Here is a 17,043-nt window from a genome sequence, read left to right on the forward strand (position 1 = left end):
GCCACTCCTCCTCCTTTCTTGTCTGGTCTGTTTCTTTGAAATAGATTGTATCCCTCCATTATTACATTCCAATCGTGGGATTTATCCCACCAGGTTTCAGTGATTCCTATTATGTCATATTTAGTTTGCTGTACCAGGAGCTCAAGCTCATCTTGTTTATTTCCCATGCTTTGCGCATTAGTGTACAGACATTGAAGTCCATTAATCATTCTCCCGTGTCTCTTATTTAAGGATTTTCTCCTCCCACCACTAGGTCTGCATGCTCTTTGCTCCATTCGGTCTATGACATTTGGATGATCATCTCCATCAATTGATAGACTCCTACCTTCAGGAGCACTGTCTCCCTCCCCCACATTAGTCAGTTTAAAGCCCTCCTGATGAGGTTTCTGAGATTTTTTGCAAAAACATTCCTCCCAACCGTTGTGAGGTGCAGCCCATCGCTTGCCAGAAGTCCATCTTCAAGAAACTGCATTCCGTGATCTAAGAATCCAAACCGTTCCTGTTTGCACCATTTGCGAAGCCAGTTGTTCACTTCCACTATTTTTCCCTCTCTCCCTGGGCCACGTCGTTCAACTGGGAGGACAGATGAGATGACAATTTGTGCATTTAATTGCTTCAATTTCCTGCCCAGAGCCTCGTAATCTCTTTTGATCTTCTGGAGGCTATTGCTTGCAGTGTCATTGGTTCCCACATGAACCAAGAGGAAGGGGTATTTGTCAGTGGGTTTTATGATTCCTTGCAGTCGTTCAGTTACATCTTGGATCTTAGCCCCGGGGAGACAGCACACTTCCCGAGACATCTTGTCAGGCCCACAGATCACTGCTTCTGTTCCCCTCAGTAGGGAATCCCCTATCACCACTACACGCCTCCTCTTAGGTCTGGTCGGGGTTCTTCTGTGAGCTGTCGGTTCCAAGGTCGCCTGGACATTCCCAGAGGACTGCCTTTGCTCCTCGTCTTCATATACCTGATCGACTGTAATGAGGGAGAGATCCTCAAATGGAGTCTGCTCTTCATCTTCCATGCTAGGGGAAAGGACCTCAAAGCGATTGCGTATTTCTAAACAATCAGAGCGAACCCTGGGCCTCCTACTTCTTTGAGTCACGTTTCTCCATATATCTGGCTCCTGTGTTGGTGAACTAGCCACCTTCTCAGGGGAGTCCCCTGTCTCTTCCTTGGTGGAGACGGTGTGCTCTGTTGCTTCCAAGAAGAGTTCCAGCTCTCTAATTCTTTGGAGCGGTGATGATGGAATACTCTGAAATGGCAAAGTTAACTGAGAGGCTCAAATATAAAGATAATAATGACTTTTTAAAAGATTGGGAACCTTTTACAATGTACATACAGAAACAATGGATTTAAATGAACTCGCAGGATTTGAGTAATACACTTACAATGGACAAACATAAATAGAAAATATAAATATGAAGGGAAAATGTTAAGACCAGATAAATGCTACAACTATAATTTTAGTATATAAGGTATATAAAAGTATAAGCAGAAGAAATAAATATGTTATAATCCAGGAAAAGAAGTTGGAGGATGTCGCGGGGGGTAAGGGTGGTAACTGAAATTATAATATGTAATTTGAATGTTTGACAATGCTAAAATTCTTTCAATAAACAAAAAATATTTTTTAAAAAAGAAGTTATCTTAATGCTGCCCACATTTTCAGATAAACACAATTTCCCTCCATATATTCAATAAACATTTCCCAAACTTCTTTAAACGTACAGTGGTACCTCGGGTTAAGTACTTAATTCGTTCTGGAGGTCCGTTCTTAACCTGAAACTGTTCTTAACCTGAAGCACCACTTTAGCTAATGGGGCCTCCTGCTGCCACCGCGCCGCCAGAGCCCGATTTCTGATCTTATCCTGAAGCAAAGTTCTTAACCTGAAGCACTATTTCTGGGTTAGCGGAGTCTGTAACCTGAAGCGTATATAACCTGAAGCGTATGTAACCCGAAGTACCTCTGTATGTTCTTCTTGTTCTTTTATTCTATTTGTTAGGTCCACAAGCTGTGCATATTCCATCAGTTTAAGTTGCCATTCTTCTTTAATCGCGACTTAGCTCATTTTCCATTTTTGGGCTGACAAAACATAGTAGTAGTAGCTGTGGCATACATAAATAGCTGTTATGTACTGACCTTGGATCCTAGAACAATAGGCAGGTAGGATCCCAGAATACAACAACCTGATTCGCCTGCAGAAGCAGCCCAATCACGCCCCAGGAGGAAGTGAATCAGCCAATCAGGCATGGCCCATTGTGTAAATAATGTATATAAAGCCTTAGGTTTTTTTGAGGGGGGGGGGGCTCATTCACTGTTTACAAGCTGCAATAAAGAACATGAAATCACTACACAACTCCAAGTATATTTCAATAGGTTTTTCCAACACCTGGGAATGTCCGTCTCTGTTGTAGTTTTTTTGAAAAGTACATTTAAACATTTTTTTTCAATTCATTATGAATTATTTCCCAATATGCTTTTACCCTCTTACAGATCCCCCACATATGACAGAACGATCCCTCAGTCTCATTACATCTCCAAAATGTTTCTGAGGACAATTCAAAGTGTTGGTGCTGATCTTTAAACCCTAAACGGCCTTGGCCCTGTGGACCGGAAGAAGTGTCTCCACCCGCAAGGCTGAGGTCCTCCGCCAAGGGTTTTTGCTGGTTCCCTCAAGGAGAACATCTATCTCAGGGATGTCCAACGGGTCGATTGCGATCTACTGGTAGATCCCAACGAGGTTTTGGTAGATCGTGGGTCGATCTCTGGCTCCTTTTCCTCAGCGTCCTTGAAACTGACTCCTGCCTCCCCTCGCCCCCCCTCCATTGTTGTCTGATCAGTGGAAGGGAAGAAGGAGCTTTCTCTTTGTGGCTGTTTTCATCAAAGTGATATAATTGTGAGTGACTTTTCCCCTTTGACCCTTGCCTTTAACCCTGACCCCCCAAAACCAAACTTCCCTCCCAAGAAAGTATTTGTATAAAAACGGGGCTTTCCTCCTCAACAACTTTGACCTGAACCCAAATAAGGGGGGTAGATCATTGCCAGATTTTAATTCTGAAAGTAGATCACAGTGTCTCGGGAGTTGGCCACCCCTGATCTATATGAAGCGGCTGGGATAAATCATTGGGGGGGGGGGATTGGGGCTGGGTGTTCATCAGTATGTAGATACCCAGCTCTGCCTCTCCTTTAAATCGGAACCAATGAAGGCGGTGAAGGTCCTGTGTGAGTGTCCGGAGGCATTTGGGGATGGATGGTGACTAATGGATTGAGGTGGAATCCTGACACGACAGAAGTACTGTTTTTGGGGGACAGGGGGCAGGCTGGTGTGGAGGACTCCCTGGTCCTGAATGGGCTAACTGTGCCCCTGAAGGACCAGGTGTGCAGCCTGGGAGTCAGTCTTGACTCACAGCTGTCCATCAAGGAGTAGACGAATGGGAAAGATATTAGATAGGAAAGAAACCCAGAAACAGAAGGGTCATAGGTTCAGGATATTCTGCAGAACCAGGAAGCACTCCTCAGAAGGGTCAACTGAATCAAAAGAAACGGAAGCTCCGATAGAGCGTCTGAGACAGATTGTTTGTTTTGCAATAAATCTTCTAGCTAATTATGACTTGCATGCTGTGTTATCAAGACGGCAGCCTGGGCTCCTGACACTGTCTACCAGCTCCATCTGGTACGCCGGCTGGGACCCTCTCTGCCCACTCCTTTATGTCTGTTACCCCCCCCCCCCGGGCGGGGGGAGATTCCACCATAATCACACCCAGCTGTTACCAACTCCATCTGGTACGCAGGCTAAGACCCTCCCTGCCCGCAGACTGTCTGTCCAGAGTGGTGCATGCTCTGGTCATCTCCCGCTTGGACTACTGCGGTGTGCTCTCCGTGGGGCTACTTTGAAGGTGACCCAGAAGCTACAATTAATCCAGACTGGGGCAGCTAAACTGGAGACAAGGGGCGGCTGCAGGGACCATATAACACCGGTCCTAAAGGATCTTCACTGCCATTTCCAAGCACAATTCAAAGTGTTTGTGCTGACCTTCAAAGACCTAAACCTGAAGGAGCGTCTCTACTCCCATCATTCAGCCCGGACACCGAGTCGCCTCCGAGCGTCTGATGGTGCTTCCCTCACTGTGAGAAGCAAAGTTACAGGGAACCTCCAAGATGTCAAGTAGATAGAGAATTACACAACTTTTAGAAGACGTCTGAAGGGAGCCCTGTATCAGGAGGTTTTAAATGTTTGATGTTTTTATGTGCACTGTAAGTTGTCCAGCTAGATTGGTGGAATAATAATAATAACAATAATTTCAACTTTACACCTGCCCCCTCCCTTGCTGAGGGCGCCCCTGTACAACAGTAGACGGGGGGGGGGGGGGTTCTGCAGCTTTGGCCGGAGGGAAGCACATCAGGGGCGGCTCGGTTCCTTTGCAGGCGGCAGAAGGAGCTGCTTTCAGTTGCCGGCAGGGAAGGAGACGCCCCTCCCGGGAGAAAAGCTAATTTGCCCCCCTCCGCTCCGGCCTCGCCTGCTCCCACCCCCCTTCCGGCGGGGCGGCTCTTCTCCGTAGCTCTCTGGGCAGACGCAGTCGGAAAGGGAGCCGGAGGGGAGGGGAAAGGAGCCCCTCCCTCAGAGGGGGCGCGTCCTTGGAGACCCCCCGAGAAAGGAAATCGGAATAGAATAGCGAGCGATGGAAGCGGAGGGACAGAGAGGACAAAGAGGTAAAGCTGTAGGGCGGGGAGGGAAAGGGGGCAGGGACCCCCCCCAACAACGGCTTGGGCGCTATCTGCAGAGGCCCCGATCCATGCAATCCGGCTGGAGATCGAGGCCCCTCCATTCGCAGGGATTGCATTGCATGCCCCCCCCCCCATCAGCCTTCCTGCCTTTTACTATGGGAAATGCGACGGGGGGTGCGGGTGGGCTTCCTGCAGAGGGAGCACCGGCAGGGTTTGCATTGCAAAATCTCCTTTGCAGCGCAAGGAGATGCGCAGCTCCCCTGCCCCCCCCTTGGGCCGCTTTGAGGCAATAGAAATGGGAGCCCCCCCCCCCTGGCAGGAATCCCTGGGGCGCCGCTCAGCCGCCCCCCCGGAAGGAAATGGGACTTGAACCCAGGCCCCAGTTCCGGCTTCCCCCCGGCAGGAATCCCTGGGGCGCCGCCATCCAGGCTTGGTGGGTCCCCTTTGGGGGGAGACTGGGGAGTCCATGGAAGGGTTAATGGGGGCGAGAGAGGCCTGGATGGAGACCCCCCCCCCGTCTCCCTCCTGGGATGGGGAGAGATTTGGCAGGTAGGCTGAGCCGGCCAGGGGGGCCTCTGGGGAAAGGGGACCCTTGGGGGGGCGGAGGGAGGAAGAAAGGGAAGCATCCCTGGGGAGGGATCAAAGCCATCTTGGAGAAAGAGAGAGAGACTGGGGGGGGCCGCCTGCCTTGACTTCTCCCTCCTGCCCAGGAATCTGCCAGGACTCCACGTAGACCAGGGAGAGATCCCTGAGCAGGAGCCCCTATCCAGCCACCCTCTCCTCCCCTGAAGCTCAGTCCTTGCCCTGCCTTAGGTCCCAGATCAGGAGCTGCAGGGGGCGCTGGGGGCTGTTAGAACGAGTCCAACCATGGGGGGAAAGAGGAAAGGGAGGAAGCCCCCTTTATTATTCCCCCCCCCCCCTTTGAGGCTTCTCTCTGGGCAACTCCAGTCTCTCCCACATGCCTGTGTTTCCGTGCAGAAGCATCTAAAGGTCTCCCCCCCAGAGACACCTGGGCCCAACTCCTTCTCACCTGCTTTCCATTATTCCCACTATATCAGATCTCTTAAATCTGTGGGATTTAAGGGATGGGGAAGATTGTTATGGAAATGGGTGGGTTCCTGTGTCCCCCCCTCAAGAGGCTGCCTTATTATTATTATTACAGTGGTACCTCAGGTTAATTACGCTTCAGGTTACAGACTCCGCTAACCCAGGATGAGAACAGAAATTGTGGTCCAGCGGCGCAGCAGCAGCAGGAGGCCCCATTATGTTAAGAACACTTTCTTAACCACCGGAACGAATTGAGTTCTTAACCCGAGGTACCACTGTGCTGCAGTTTCAGTTATTGTTATTTGTTTATTTAATCTATTGGTTGCTTTCTGTTGCCCAGGGCAGCCCAAAGTGACTTACAACCATAGAATCATAGAGTTGGAAGAGACCACAAGGGCCATCGAGTCCAACCCCCTGCCAAGCAGGAAACACCATCAGAGCACTCCTGACATATGGTTGTCAAGCCTCTGCTTAAAGACCTCCAAAGAAGGAGACTCCACCACACTCCTTGGCAGCAAATTCCACTGTCGAACAGCTCTTACTGTCAGGAAGTTCTTCCTAATGTTTAGGTGGAATCTTCTTTCTTGTAGTTTGGATCCATTGCTCCGTGTCCGCTTCTCTGGAGCAGCAGAAAACAGCCTTTCTCCCTCCTCTATGTGACATCCTTTTATATATTTGAACATGGCTATCATATCACCCCTTAACCTCCTCTTCTCCAGGCTAAACATGCCCAGCTCCCTTAGCCGTTCCTCATAAGGCATCGTTTCCAGGCCTTTGACCATTTTGGTTGCCCTCCTCTGGACACGTTCCAGTTTGTCAGTGTCCTTCTTGAACTGTGGTGCCCAGAACTGGACACAGTACTCCAGGTGAGGTCTGACCAGAGCAGAATACAGGGGCACTATTACTTCCCTTGATCTAGATGCTATACTCCTATTGATGCAGCCCAGAATTGCATTGGCTTTTTTAGCTGCCGCGTCACACTGTTGGCTCATGTCAAGTTTGTGGTCAACCAAGACTCCTAGATCCTTTTCACATGTACTGCTCTCAAGCCAGGTGTCCCCCATCTTGTCAAGGTCGTTTTGAAGTGTGATCCTGTCCTCTGGGGTGTTAGCCACCCCTCCCAGTTTGGTGTCATCTGCAAATTTGATCAGGATGCCCTTGAGCCCATCATCCAAATAATTTATAAAGATGTTGAATAAGACCGGGCCCAAGACGGAACCCTGTGGCACCCCACTAGTCACTCTTCTCCAGGATGAAGAGGAACCATTGATGAGCACCCTTTGGGTTCGGTCAGTCAGCCAGTTACAAATCCACTGAGTGGTAGCATAGTCAAGACCGCATTTTACCAGCTTCTTTACAAGAATATCATGGGGCACCTTGTCAAATGCCTTGCTGAAATCAAGGTAGGCTACATCCACTGCGTTCCCTTCATCTACCAGGCTTGTAATTCTGTCAAAAAACGAGATCAGGTTAGTCTGACATGACTTATTTTTCAGAAATCCATGCTGACTATTGGTGATCACAGCATTCCTTTCTAGGTGCTCACAGACTGTTTGCTTAATGATCTGCTCCAGAATCTTCCCTGGTATTGATGTCAGACTGACTGGGAGATAATTATTTGGGTCCTCTCTTTTCCCCTTTTTGAAAATAGGGACAACATTTGCCCTCCTCCAGTCTGCCGGGACTTCGCCTGTTCTCCAGGAATTCTCAAAGATGACTGCCAGTGGTTCTGAAATCACATCTGCCAGTTCTTTTAATACTCTTGGATGCAGTTCATCTGGCCCTGGAGACTTGAATACATCTAGACTAGCCAAGTATTCTTGTACTATCTCCTTAGTTATTCTGGGCTGTGTTTCCTCTGCTGAATCATTTGCTCCAAATTCTTCAGGGTGGGCATTGTTTTCTTTATCGGAGAAGACTGAGGCAAAGAAGGCATTGAGGAGTTCAGCCCTTTCTGTGTCCCCTGTTTGCATTTCACCATCTTCTCCTCTGAGTGACCCCACGGTTTCTTTGTTCTTCCTTTTGCTACGAACATACCCATAAAAGCCTTTTTTGTTGCTTTTAACCTCTCTAGCAAGCCTGAGTTCATTTTGTGCTTTAGCTTTTCTGACTTTGTGTCTACACGTGCTGGCTATTTGTTTGAATTCCTCTTTGGTGGTTTCCCCCCTTTTCCATTTTTTGTACACATCCTTTTTTAATGTTAACTCAGTTAAAAGTTCTTTAGATAGCCACCCTGGCTTCTTTAGGCACCTTCCATGTTTCCGTCTCATTGGTATTGCCTGAAGTTGTGCTTTTACTATCTCCCTCTTAACAAACTCCCAGCCATCTTGAACTCCCTTTCCTTTTAGTATTACTGTCCATGGGATCTCACCCAACACTTCCCTAAGCTTTATGAAGTCGGCTTTCTTAAAGTCGAGAAATTGAGTCTCAGCATGCTTGGCTGCTCAGTTGTTGAACAACCACCAGTTGTTGTTGTTGTTGTTGTTGTTGTTGTTGTTGTTGTTGTTGTTGTTGTTGTTGTTGTTGTTGTTGTTATGTTCCACGGTGACACTCCAAGGCCTTTTTGTCGTGTTTCCTGTATTTTGGGGGAAGAGAGAAGGCTGTTCTCTGGGCCTGCTCCCCCAATAGGGAAACTGAGGCAGCCCCCTCAGGCAGCAGATGCAGGGAGGGGCAAGGAGGGGACGGAGCTGAGTCCCATTTGGCCAGCCCTGAATAAACCCTCTATCCTCTCATCCAGTGGAAGGAGCTGTCCCATTGCCAGTGTCCCAGACACAATGCAGCCGCCTTGGGAAGTCAGTGGTGCAGGATGATTTGGGAATGTCAGCAGTTGGTGGGACTGTATCAGGAAGATGTTGGAGATCACGGAGGAAGGAGGAAATGAAATATAGATATTCAACGTTTTCAGGGGAGGGGGAAGAAGGGGAAAGTTTGTCCCACCAGATAAGACTCCCATCCTCCCTGGCCATGGGCCATCCTTGCTTGGGCAAGTGGTACTTTGAGTCCAACCACATCTGGAGGGCCAGAGATGCCTCAACTCAGCATAGAAGGTTCCTCTAGGGCTCAGTGTTACTTGGGAGTTGGTGGAACTGGATCTTAAGGGTTCTTGAGACATTGCCAAGGGATTGTGATTGGTATCCAGACCCTAACACTATAAAGCCAAGGTGTCCCCATTGAGCAGTTTATCAACCCTGCTGGCCGCTGGGGAAGACCTTCAGAAGGAAATGGTTTGCCCCCAAAGTTGCTTCCTTCCTTCCTCCGCTGCTGCTGCTGCCCACACTAAAGGAATGTCTGGATGAAATCCCAGGGATGTCTGGCTCCTATGTCCAGTTGATATTCTAGAAAAAAGTGTGGCTAAGATTCTGAGTCACAATCATGGCTGAGAAATACAGCCAGGGAATATGAAACTGATTTGAAGATTGGTTTCTTCTTTACATTTCATTATTCTTATTCTTATGCTTATTATATTGCATTCAGGTGGACACACCACTGGTTTCATCATCTTTCTATTCTTTCCCACAATCAGTGTTATTCACCTTTAGTACTCACCTTTTTCAGTGTAACACATATTTTTATCTTGTGATCTTCAAATGAAAAGAGGTATAACAATTTAATAAATAATTCCCAGTTGGAGCAGAGCTAGAATATCCAGAAGCCCTTGGCCACCCAGGGCAAAGGAGGAAGAACAGTGAGAGAGGCCTGGACAGGGAATCACCGCTAAGATAAGCCAGTGTCAGGAGGCGGGTGCGAGACCCGGCGGCATATAATTATTATAAATCATAATTGGGGTGGGTGTCTCAATCTGGCCTTCCCAGCAGTCAGGCTTCAGCTGCTTTCCTTCTGCACCTCCAGCTCTCTCCATTCAAGTGCAAGGCTGAGAGATGGAGGTCCCACCCCAATAACATTCTCCAACTGAGCACTCCTTCAACTGACCACAAGCACCAAGCCTTGTCACTAGACTTACATATGGGTCTCCCAAAATGGTCAGTATTGACCTCCTGAGGCCAAAGGGAATGTGCAGGTGATGAATAAAGATCTAGAGGTTGAAGGGGACAAAATGTGGCCCAAGGGGTGGAGGATTATGTTCGATAGTTTTATTGCTTTATCGTTCGGCGCCCAGCCACACTTCCCCTGCGAGCCTCTGCAGGTCGTAAAGCAATTAGCAATTAGCAAAGTTGCACAGCGGTCGCATGTTGAAAGGGCAGTAAATCAGTGCCAAACGTTTCTTCTGTCCTAATATCTCTTTATTGGAACAAAATAGCGAATTTACAATCTCCAATAGCCATCCGTGTTAAGCTGCATCTTCTCTCTCTGCTTGCAGCGTCCTAACAGAATGCTTTCGATTTCCACTCATTACACAGAATTCCAAGCTGCTTTCCTCACATTTTGGCTTACTTCCCTTGTTGTCTCCTCCTCTCAGACTCCAGGCACAGAAGGTTAACCCTTCACTACACCCAACAGATTATTGTGCAGAGGATGAAGAACTTCATGGTGAACTTAGGACCCTGATGAATATTGGCCAGGTTCATGGACATAGAGCAGCTCCCTTTCCTGTGAGAAACCACTTTATGTAAAAAGTAAACCCCAAAAGTCTACCGTATTCTGAGATAATGCTGCTTCATTAACTATAATTAAGGGTTATGAAATGTTGATGATGCATTACTATTATTTGACATCATTTCATTTGCATTTCCGAAAAATTTGGAACATATGGAGGACAGGAGAGAATGTACAAGATGTTAAAATAAGTGGAGGTTGTAATTCATGTGTGTAATATTCCTTTGTTCTCTTCTTAGAAAACAAATAGGATTTTCTCCCTACCCCACCCCATCGAAAGAAGACAATGGAGAAGGCCTATCAGAATTCTGGCGGGCGATGTCCAATAGGATTAACAAAGAAACCATTTAAATGTATGGAGTGTGAAAGGAGAGAGGAGAAATAATTTGAAAATATGGAGTGTGGGAAGAGCTTCAGTAGCAGTGGAACACCAAGAAAACATCAACGGACTCACACAGGGGAGAAACCATTTAAATGCATGGAGTGTGCAAAGAGCTTCATTGATAGAGGAACACTTCAAATACATCATCGAATTCACACGGGGGGAAAACCATTTAAATGTATGAAGTGCGGAAAAAGCTTCACTGATAATCGATTACTCAGAAGTCATCAACAGAAACACGTGGGGGGGAAACCATTTAAATGTATGGAGTGTGGAAGGAGCTACATTGACAGTGGAACACTAAGAAAACATCAACGGACTCACACGGGTGAGAAGCCATTTAAATGTATGGAGTGCGGAAAGAGCTTCACTTATAGTGGAACACTAAGAAGACATCAATGGATTCACAAGGAGGAGAAACCATTTAAATGCATGGAGTGTGGGAAGAGCTTCACTGAGAGTGGAAAACTTAGAATTCTCACACTGGGGAGAAACCATTTAAATGCATGGAGTGTGGAAAGAACTTCATTGATAGTGGCACATTAAGAAAACATCAACGGACACACATGGGGGAGAAACCATTTAAATGCATGGAATGTGGAAAAAGTTTCAGTGACAATGGAAAACTTAGAATTCATCAGCGGACACACACAGGGGAGAAACCATTTAAATGCATGGAATGTGGAGAGAGCTTCCGTCACAATGGAACCCTTAGAATTCATCAACGGACTCACACAGGGGAAAAACCATTTAAATGCATGGACTGTGGTAAGAGCTTCATTAACAGTGGAACACTAAGAAAACATCAACGGACCCATACAGGGGAGAAGCCCTTTAAATGCATGGAGTGTGGGAAGAGCTTCACTGATAGTGGAACACTTAGAATTCATCAACGGACTCATACAGGTGAAAAACCATTTCAATGCATGGAGTGTGGAAAGAGCTTCACTGATAGTGGAACACTTAGAATTCATCAACGGACTCATACAGGTGAAAAACCATTTCAATGCATGGATTGTGGAAAGACCTTCAGTCGGAGTGGCCACCTTACAAACCATCATCTTATTCACACGGGGGAGAAACCATTTAAATGTATGGAGTGTGGAAAGAGCTTCACTGAGAGTGGACACCTTAGAAACCATCATCTGATTCACACGGGGGAGAAACCATTTAAATGTATGGAGTGTGGAAAGAGCTTTAGTCAGAGTGGACACCTTAGATGCCATCAATGGACTCACAGAACGGAGAAACCATTTCAATGCTTGGAGTGTGGAAGGAGCTTCAGTACAAGTGGAGTTCTTACAAAACATCAACAAACTCATACAGGGGAGTAACAATATAAGTCCCAGGGAAGTGGACAGAGGTTCAGTTGTAGTGGAAGTATTATAAAACATTCAAAAGACTCTGAGGGGTAAGAGCTCTAAGAGCAGTAACACCTACAGGCCATGAATTAACTCAAAGAAGAGAAAGGGTTTATAGAGTATAGAACCTGGTTCTCTCCAAGTTGACACTTTCTTTCACATCAATAACAAGAAATCAATCTGAATTGCATGCAGCGTATGTGAGCTTCTGTTGTTTGTAACGTGGTCTAGACGTTTATTTAAAGTATTGAAGGTAGAATTTCACAATAGTAAGCATAATATAATATTTAATGTGAATCTGTAGTGTTGCTTCTGAATGAGGGTGGACTGAGAGTGAGCTGGTGTTGGTGTTTGGTGGAGGGAGCTGGAAATGTTTATATCTGGGAATGGAGAGTTGCTCAAAGTGGAGCTGAGACTGGTGGTGTTGCTTTGGAAGCAGAGTTAGACTAATATTATAGGAACAGCAGCATAACTCCCATTGTTATAGTTGCAATAGTGGAACCATGAAGACACAGAAAGATTGAAAGCACCTACTTATATGCCGAAGGTAATCTTGAAACCCTGATCTATTCTTTTGATTTATAGATGCATTATGTCAGATATAATGTGTATAGATATATTTGGTGGCAGGAGAAATAAAAGGGGCATTCCCTGGCATAACCAGGAAAGGCTCTGTTCCCAGCTGCACGTTTTGCATGAGGAGGGAAGGGGGCACAGGGAAGAAGGGGCCGTACCAGAGCATCTCAGAGCAATGTTGGGAGGGGGGCACATGGTGACGCAAGTGTGTGTAGAATGCTATCCCCAAAATGACGCAGACGAGAAACAATATGGATGAGTATAATGTGGAAGGCGGTTCCGGTAGGTCCCAAACCCAGAGTGCTAAGGGTCAGCTTCCTCCAATTCCACCAGCTGCCCCAAGGCACGATCCCCCTCTGGGCCCTGAGGGTGGAAAGCCTCCTTGCACTTTTGCAACTGGACATGATCCGAGGGAGTCCTCCTGCCAGCAGAGCAATGCATACTATTGATGTAATTATCTTATTGTTGCTGTTGCCATCATGGACTGGCTGGATGCAGAGAGGGGGGCCCCCTTCTTTTCGCTCTCCTAAATCTTCCACCATTCCTGCTTCATGCTTCACTGGATTCCATGAGTTTTAGTTTTATTGGGGGGGGGGGCCTTTTCTCTATCCTCTTTCTCCATTCTATCTGACATGTCCTTCCTTCCTCGTCTTCTCTCCAAACTGAAAGGTCCCAGATACTGAACTGTGCACAGTACTCCAAATGTGTTCACACCATAGGTCTGTTGAGAATTTCCATTCCTCCTTAAGGAGCAGATATGGGTTTGTTATGTGTCACCTGTCTGTTTACATTCCAGCACAGTATGCTTCCGTTGTGCGTATAGCTTTTGCTTTTCTCTGTCTCTCTGAGAATACAAAGAGAGAGACGAAATGTTTCTTTATCCTGATTTATGATTAATAAATCCGTAGTTGTAGTATGCTTCCACAAGCCTCACGCCTGTTCTGTGTCTGCAGTTCGCTCTGCTGATATAGTGTGCCCTGGCTTTGAAGCCTGGGTCGCTGATTTACATCGGAGCAGAGGCTGATGGGTCTTCGCAGCGGGACGGCTGGAGGGAGATGACCCACCTGGGACTAGCCAGCTGGCCTTGCGACCCTTTGCATGCCAACAAGATCTGCACTACAACCATTAGGAGAGTGGCAGGTGTATTTTCAATCGGTTCCCTAAACATCCCCAGCGTGAGATTTGCAGTTTCCCGAGCCAGTGCACACAGGGTCAACAATTTCCCAGAGTTACCTAACATGACCCCAAGGTCTCACTCCTGGTCCCTCACCTCCTCCTCATCAGCCCAACGTGCATCTGTTTCATCTTTTTGAGCAAGAACTGGAACCCTGCCAGAACCAATGGATGGTGCCAGCTTGGTTCTATGACAAAGGAACATGTAAAATGTCAAACATCAAGAATTTCCCTGAAGGCCTTCAGAGGTCTTCCAAAAGTTACTTTCTCTCTCTGACATCTGATGATGATGATAATAATAATAATAATAATAAATAATATTAATTGCTTTGCATTCACAAACACTATGTGAAATATCACTAGTAAACAGAATAATTTAAACAAGGAAACCAGCAACAGTATTAAAAGAGAGAAAAACTGGATTTGAAATGACCAAACCACAAGATGAAAAGTCTCCATACTAAATGAGGGAAGGGGGAGGCATGGGAGGGGGGCTTTTGAAGTCTCCCTGCTGGCAAGGGAATTCTAGGGCAAGGGCGCCTCTGTCTGTCTGGAATCCCTCACTGCCTCATCTCCAGCAGGAAGGGAGGATTTCCAGACTGGGACCCTTCACTCTTAGGGGGAGGTGCTGGGGCCTGGGCAGCTGGATGGATGGACATCAGCCTGCAGAAATGCTCCCCCTTCCTTTCACAGGACTGTTGTGGTGTTGCATGTGAGTGACAAGGCAACCAACATTACATCATTCCTCCACTGCCCACAAGAGGGCGATCTTTCCTCTACACATGGTAGAATCCTAGAACTGCAGAGTTGGAAGGGACCACGGGGGTCATCTAGTCCAGCCCCCTGCAATCCAGGAATATTTTGCCCAAAGCGAGGCTCAAACCCACGACCCATAGATTCAGTCTCATGCTCTACCGGCTGTGCTCTAAAAAGGAGTTTCAGTTCAAGCAGAGCCCAGAATAATTAGTGTTGCCATATTTCAAAAAGGAAAAACCAGGACACTCCCAAAACTGTAGAACCTTTTTTTAGACAAGGCCCCAAATAAACGCCAAAAAAGCCCATGAGTTTTCGACTGACTTGTCTTAAATCCAGGACAAAGTGTCATCTTTTGGAAATTTCGCCTTTGAAATCTTTTGCTAGTCTTTCTTTTGAATGGGGGGGGGGGCGTTCAATCTGGCCAGTCCCCACACAAAAGAATAAATGGAAACGTATCAAAAAGGGCAGCATTTGGAAACCACCTGGTTGCAAACCACTCTGGGTCCTTTGGCCTCCTGCTAGCAGAACTGCCTGAGCTGCTGGCTCCGCACATGGGAGCAGAGTAGGACTTACTTCCGAGTAAGCAGGCATCGGATGGAAAATTGTGTATCAATAAGGCTTTTGGCCGTGAATTCGTACCTACAGCTAAAACGAGAAAAGAGAAGAGGTTCTTTATGCAGGCCCCAAACTAGACCCCAAGCAGCTATTTAAGGGCAGTGAGGGAAGAAGTAGTTGGGAAGTGACACTGGCAGGAAGGAAGAACAGTCCTGGAGGAAGAATTATACACAGCAAATGGGAAGAAATCAGACTTTGACATACTGTATGGGATGCAGGGAGGGACGCGGGTGGCGCTGTGGGCAAAAGCCTCAGCGTCTAGGGCTTGCCGATCGAAAGGTCGGCGGTTCGAATCCCCGCGGCGGGGTGAGCTCCCGTTGCTCGGTCCCAGCGCCTGCCAACCTAGCAGTTGGAAAGCACCCCCGGGTGCAAGTAGATAAATAGGGACTGCTTACTGGCGGGAAGGTAAACGGCGTTTCCGTGTGCTGCGCTGGCTCGCCAGATGCAGCTTTGTCACGCTGGCCACGTGACCCGGAAGTGTCTCCGGACAGCGCTGGCCCTCGGCCTCTTGAGTGAGATGGGCGCACAACCCTAGAGTCTGTCAAGACTGGCCCGTACGGGCAGGGGTACCTTTACCTTTACCTTTATGGGATGCAGGAGGTGGTGAGGGGCTTTTTATACAGCCTTCTTTCTAGAGAAGCTCCAAAAGCAAGATATATGAGCAGAAATCAGGGCGAATGAGAAGAAATCCACCAAGAAAGCAGGGAGCCCGGGGAATCTGCCTCCTCGGCGCCTGAAACTGAGGCGAGGCTCAGATTTCGAAGGGCGGGAAGTTGGGAAAAGGCGGGAAAAGTCGTTGCCCTCGGAGTCGCTGAGGGAAAGAAGCAGTGGGGGGAGGGGCGCCTCCTCTCTTGTCCCTCAGAGACACAACGGGGATCCTCTTGTGAGGGGAGCAGAAAGGGGTCTCTCTCTCCCCCCCCTCACAACCCCATTGCCCTCCTCTCATGGCGGAAGGGGAGCCCACCCTCTCCCTGCCTGGCCAGGGGGGTCTCTGGGCGCAGGAGAGCCTGTGGGGAGGAGGGGGGAGAGGAAAGGAAGCGCCCCTTCTCTCTCAGGCAGCCCCATGTCTCTTCCCACCCCCAGGGGGTCCATCTCTGGGCTTCACAGAGGACCCCCCCTGGGCTGGGGGGGGAGGGACCCCCCGGGCTTCCCTGGGTCCGCCCCTCCCCCACTCTCCTGACCCACAGGAGGAGGGGCAGCCCTTCCCTCCTTCTCACTCAGCCTCTCCCCTCCAAACCTCCCTGTTTGCAGATTGAAAACCACGTCCTTCTCTCCCCGCAAACTCAGGTCACCCCCAGATATGATGCCCCCCGAAGCCATCTCGCCCCCTGCTGTGGGGAGGAGGAAGGAGGGGGGCCAGGACCCCATGGAGCCCCCGAGGCAGCGCCGTCCCGTCCTCTTCCCATCCCAACACAGGGAGGGGCTGCTCTTGCAGATGTAGCTCTAGGGACGCGCGCGTCTGATAAGGAGCCGGAATTGTCGCTGCGAAATGCGCCGGAAGTTGCCAGACAGGGAAAGGAGGAGGAGGGGCGTCGCTGAAGAGCCGCCCCCCGTCGCCCCGCCCCCCTTTCTATTGCAGACAAGGAAAGCGGACTAATCCGGAGCCAGGGAGGCGGAGGACCAAGAGGTAAAGAGGGAGGGAGAGGAGGGGGGAATAGGGAAGGGGGGGATAAGGGGAGACCCCCCCGTAAGGAAAGCGCCCTCCCTGGGGCCCGTCGACAGGGGCCCCGATCCAGGCTCCGACCCAGGGGGGAAGGGGGGACCCAACACCTGCAGGGATCTACACCTGGCAAGATCTCCTGGGCAGCAGCAGCACCGCCAGACTCCCCTTTCTCTTTCCTGGGGGGCCGAGA

General features: G+C 48.5%; 2 protein-coding genes and 1 long non-coding RNA gene across 5 annotated transcripts in view; 2 read left to right on the forward strand and 1 right to left on the reverse strand.

Annotated features, from left to right (window-relative positions):
- The first annotated feature begins 4,575 nt into the window (after positions 1-4,575).
- On the forward strand, positions 4,576-13,567 carry LOC114592582 (uncharacterized). 3 transcript variants are annotated; one of them, XM_077923386.1, is made up of 3 exons: positions 4,576-4,711; positions 5,889-6,042; positions 10,567-13,567. In XM_077923386.1, exon 3 carries the CDS (start codon positions 11,216-11,218, stop codon positions 12,041-12,043), a length of 828 nt encoding a protein of 275 aa, XP_077779512.1. In that variant the 5' UTR covers positions 4,576-4,711; positions 5,889-6,042; positions 10,567-11,215; the 3' UTR covers positions 12,044-13,567. The 3 variants fall into 3 exon arrangements, with proteins under 3 accessions (XP_077779512.1, XP_077779511.1, XP_077779510.1); XM_077923385.1 differs by lacking the exon at positions 5,889-6,042 and adding an exon at positions 10,191-10,323; XM_077923384.1 differs by lacking the exon at positions 5,889-6,042.
- On the reverse strand, positions 13,235-14,133 carry LOC144326700 (uncharacterized). The gene is made up of 2 exons (XR_013391679.1): positions 13,917-14,133; positions 13,235-13,490 (listed from the first exon to the last, which is right to left on the reverse strand). It is a non-coding gene; the product is annotated as an uncharacterized LOC144326700 (long non-coding RNA).
- A 2,621-nt stretch (positions 14,134-16,754) lies between these two features.
- LOC144326666 (uncharacterized) overlaps positions 16,755-17,043 on the forward strand; it is a 48,554-nt gene continuing 48,265 nt past the window's right edge. The window contains exon 1 of the mRNA XM_077923363.1: positions 16,755-16,817. The gene's annotated coding sequence lies outside the window, so the exon portion shown is untranslated. The remainder of the gene's footprint in view (positions 16,818-17,043) is intronic.

The sequence above is a fragment of the Podarcis muralis genome, chromosome 2 (genome assembly GCF_964188315.1).
Source record: "Podarcis muralis chromosome 2, rPodMur119.hap1.1, whole genome shotgun sequence".
Lineage (NCBI taxonomy): Eukaryota > Metazoa > Chordata > Lepidosauria > Squamata > Lacertidae > Podarcis > Podarcis muralis.

What these genes read in the sequence shown, in the direction of transcription:
- LOC114592582 (XM_077923386.1), top strand. Translation starts at nt 11,216, where the DNA reads ATGGAGTGTGGAAAGAACTTCATTGATAGTGGCACATTAAGAAAACAT.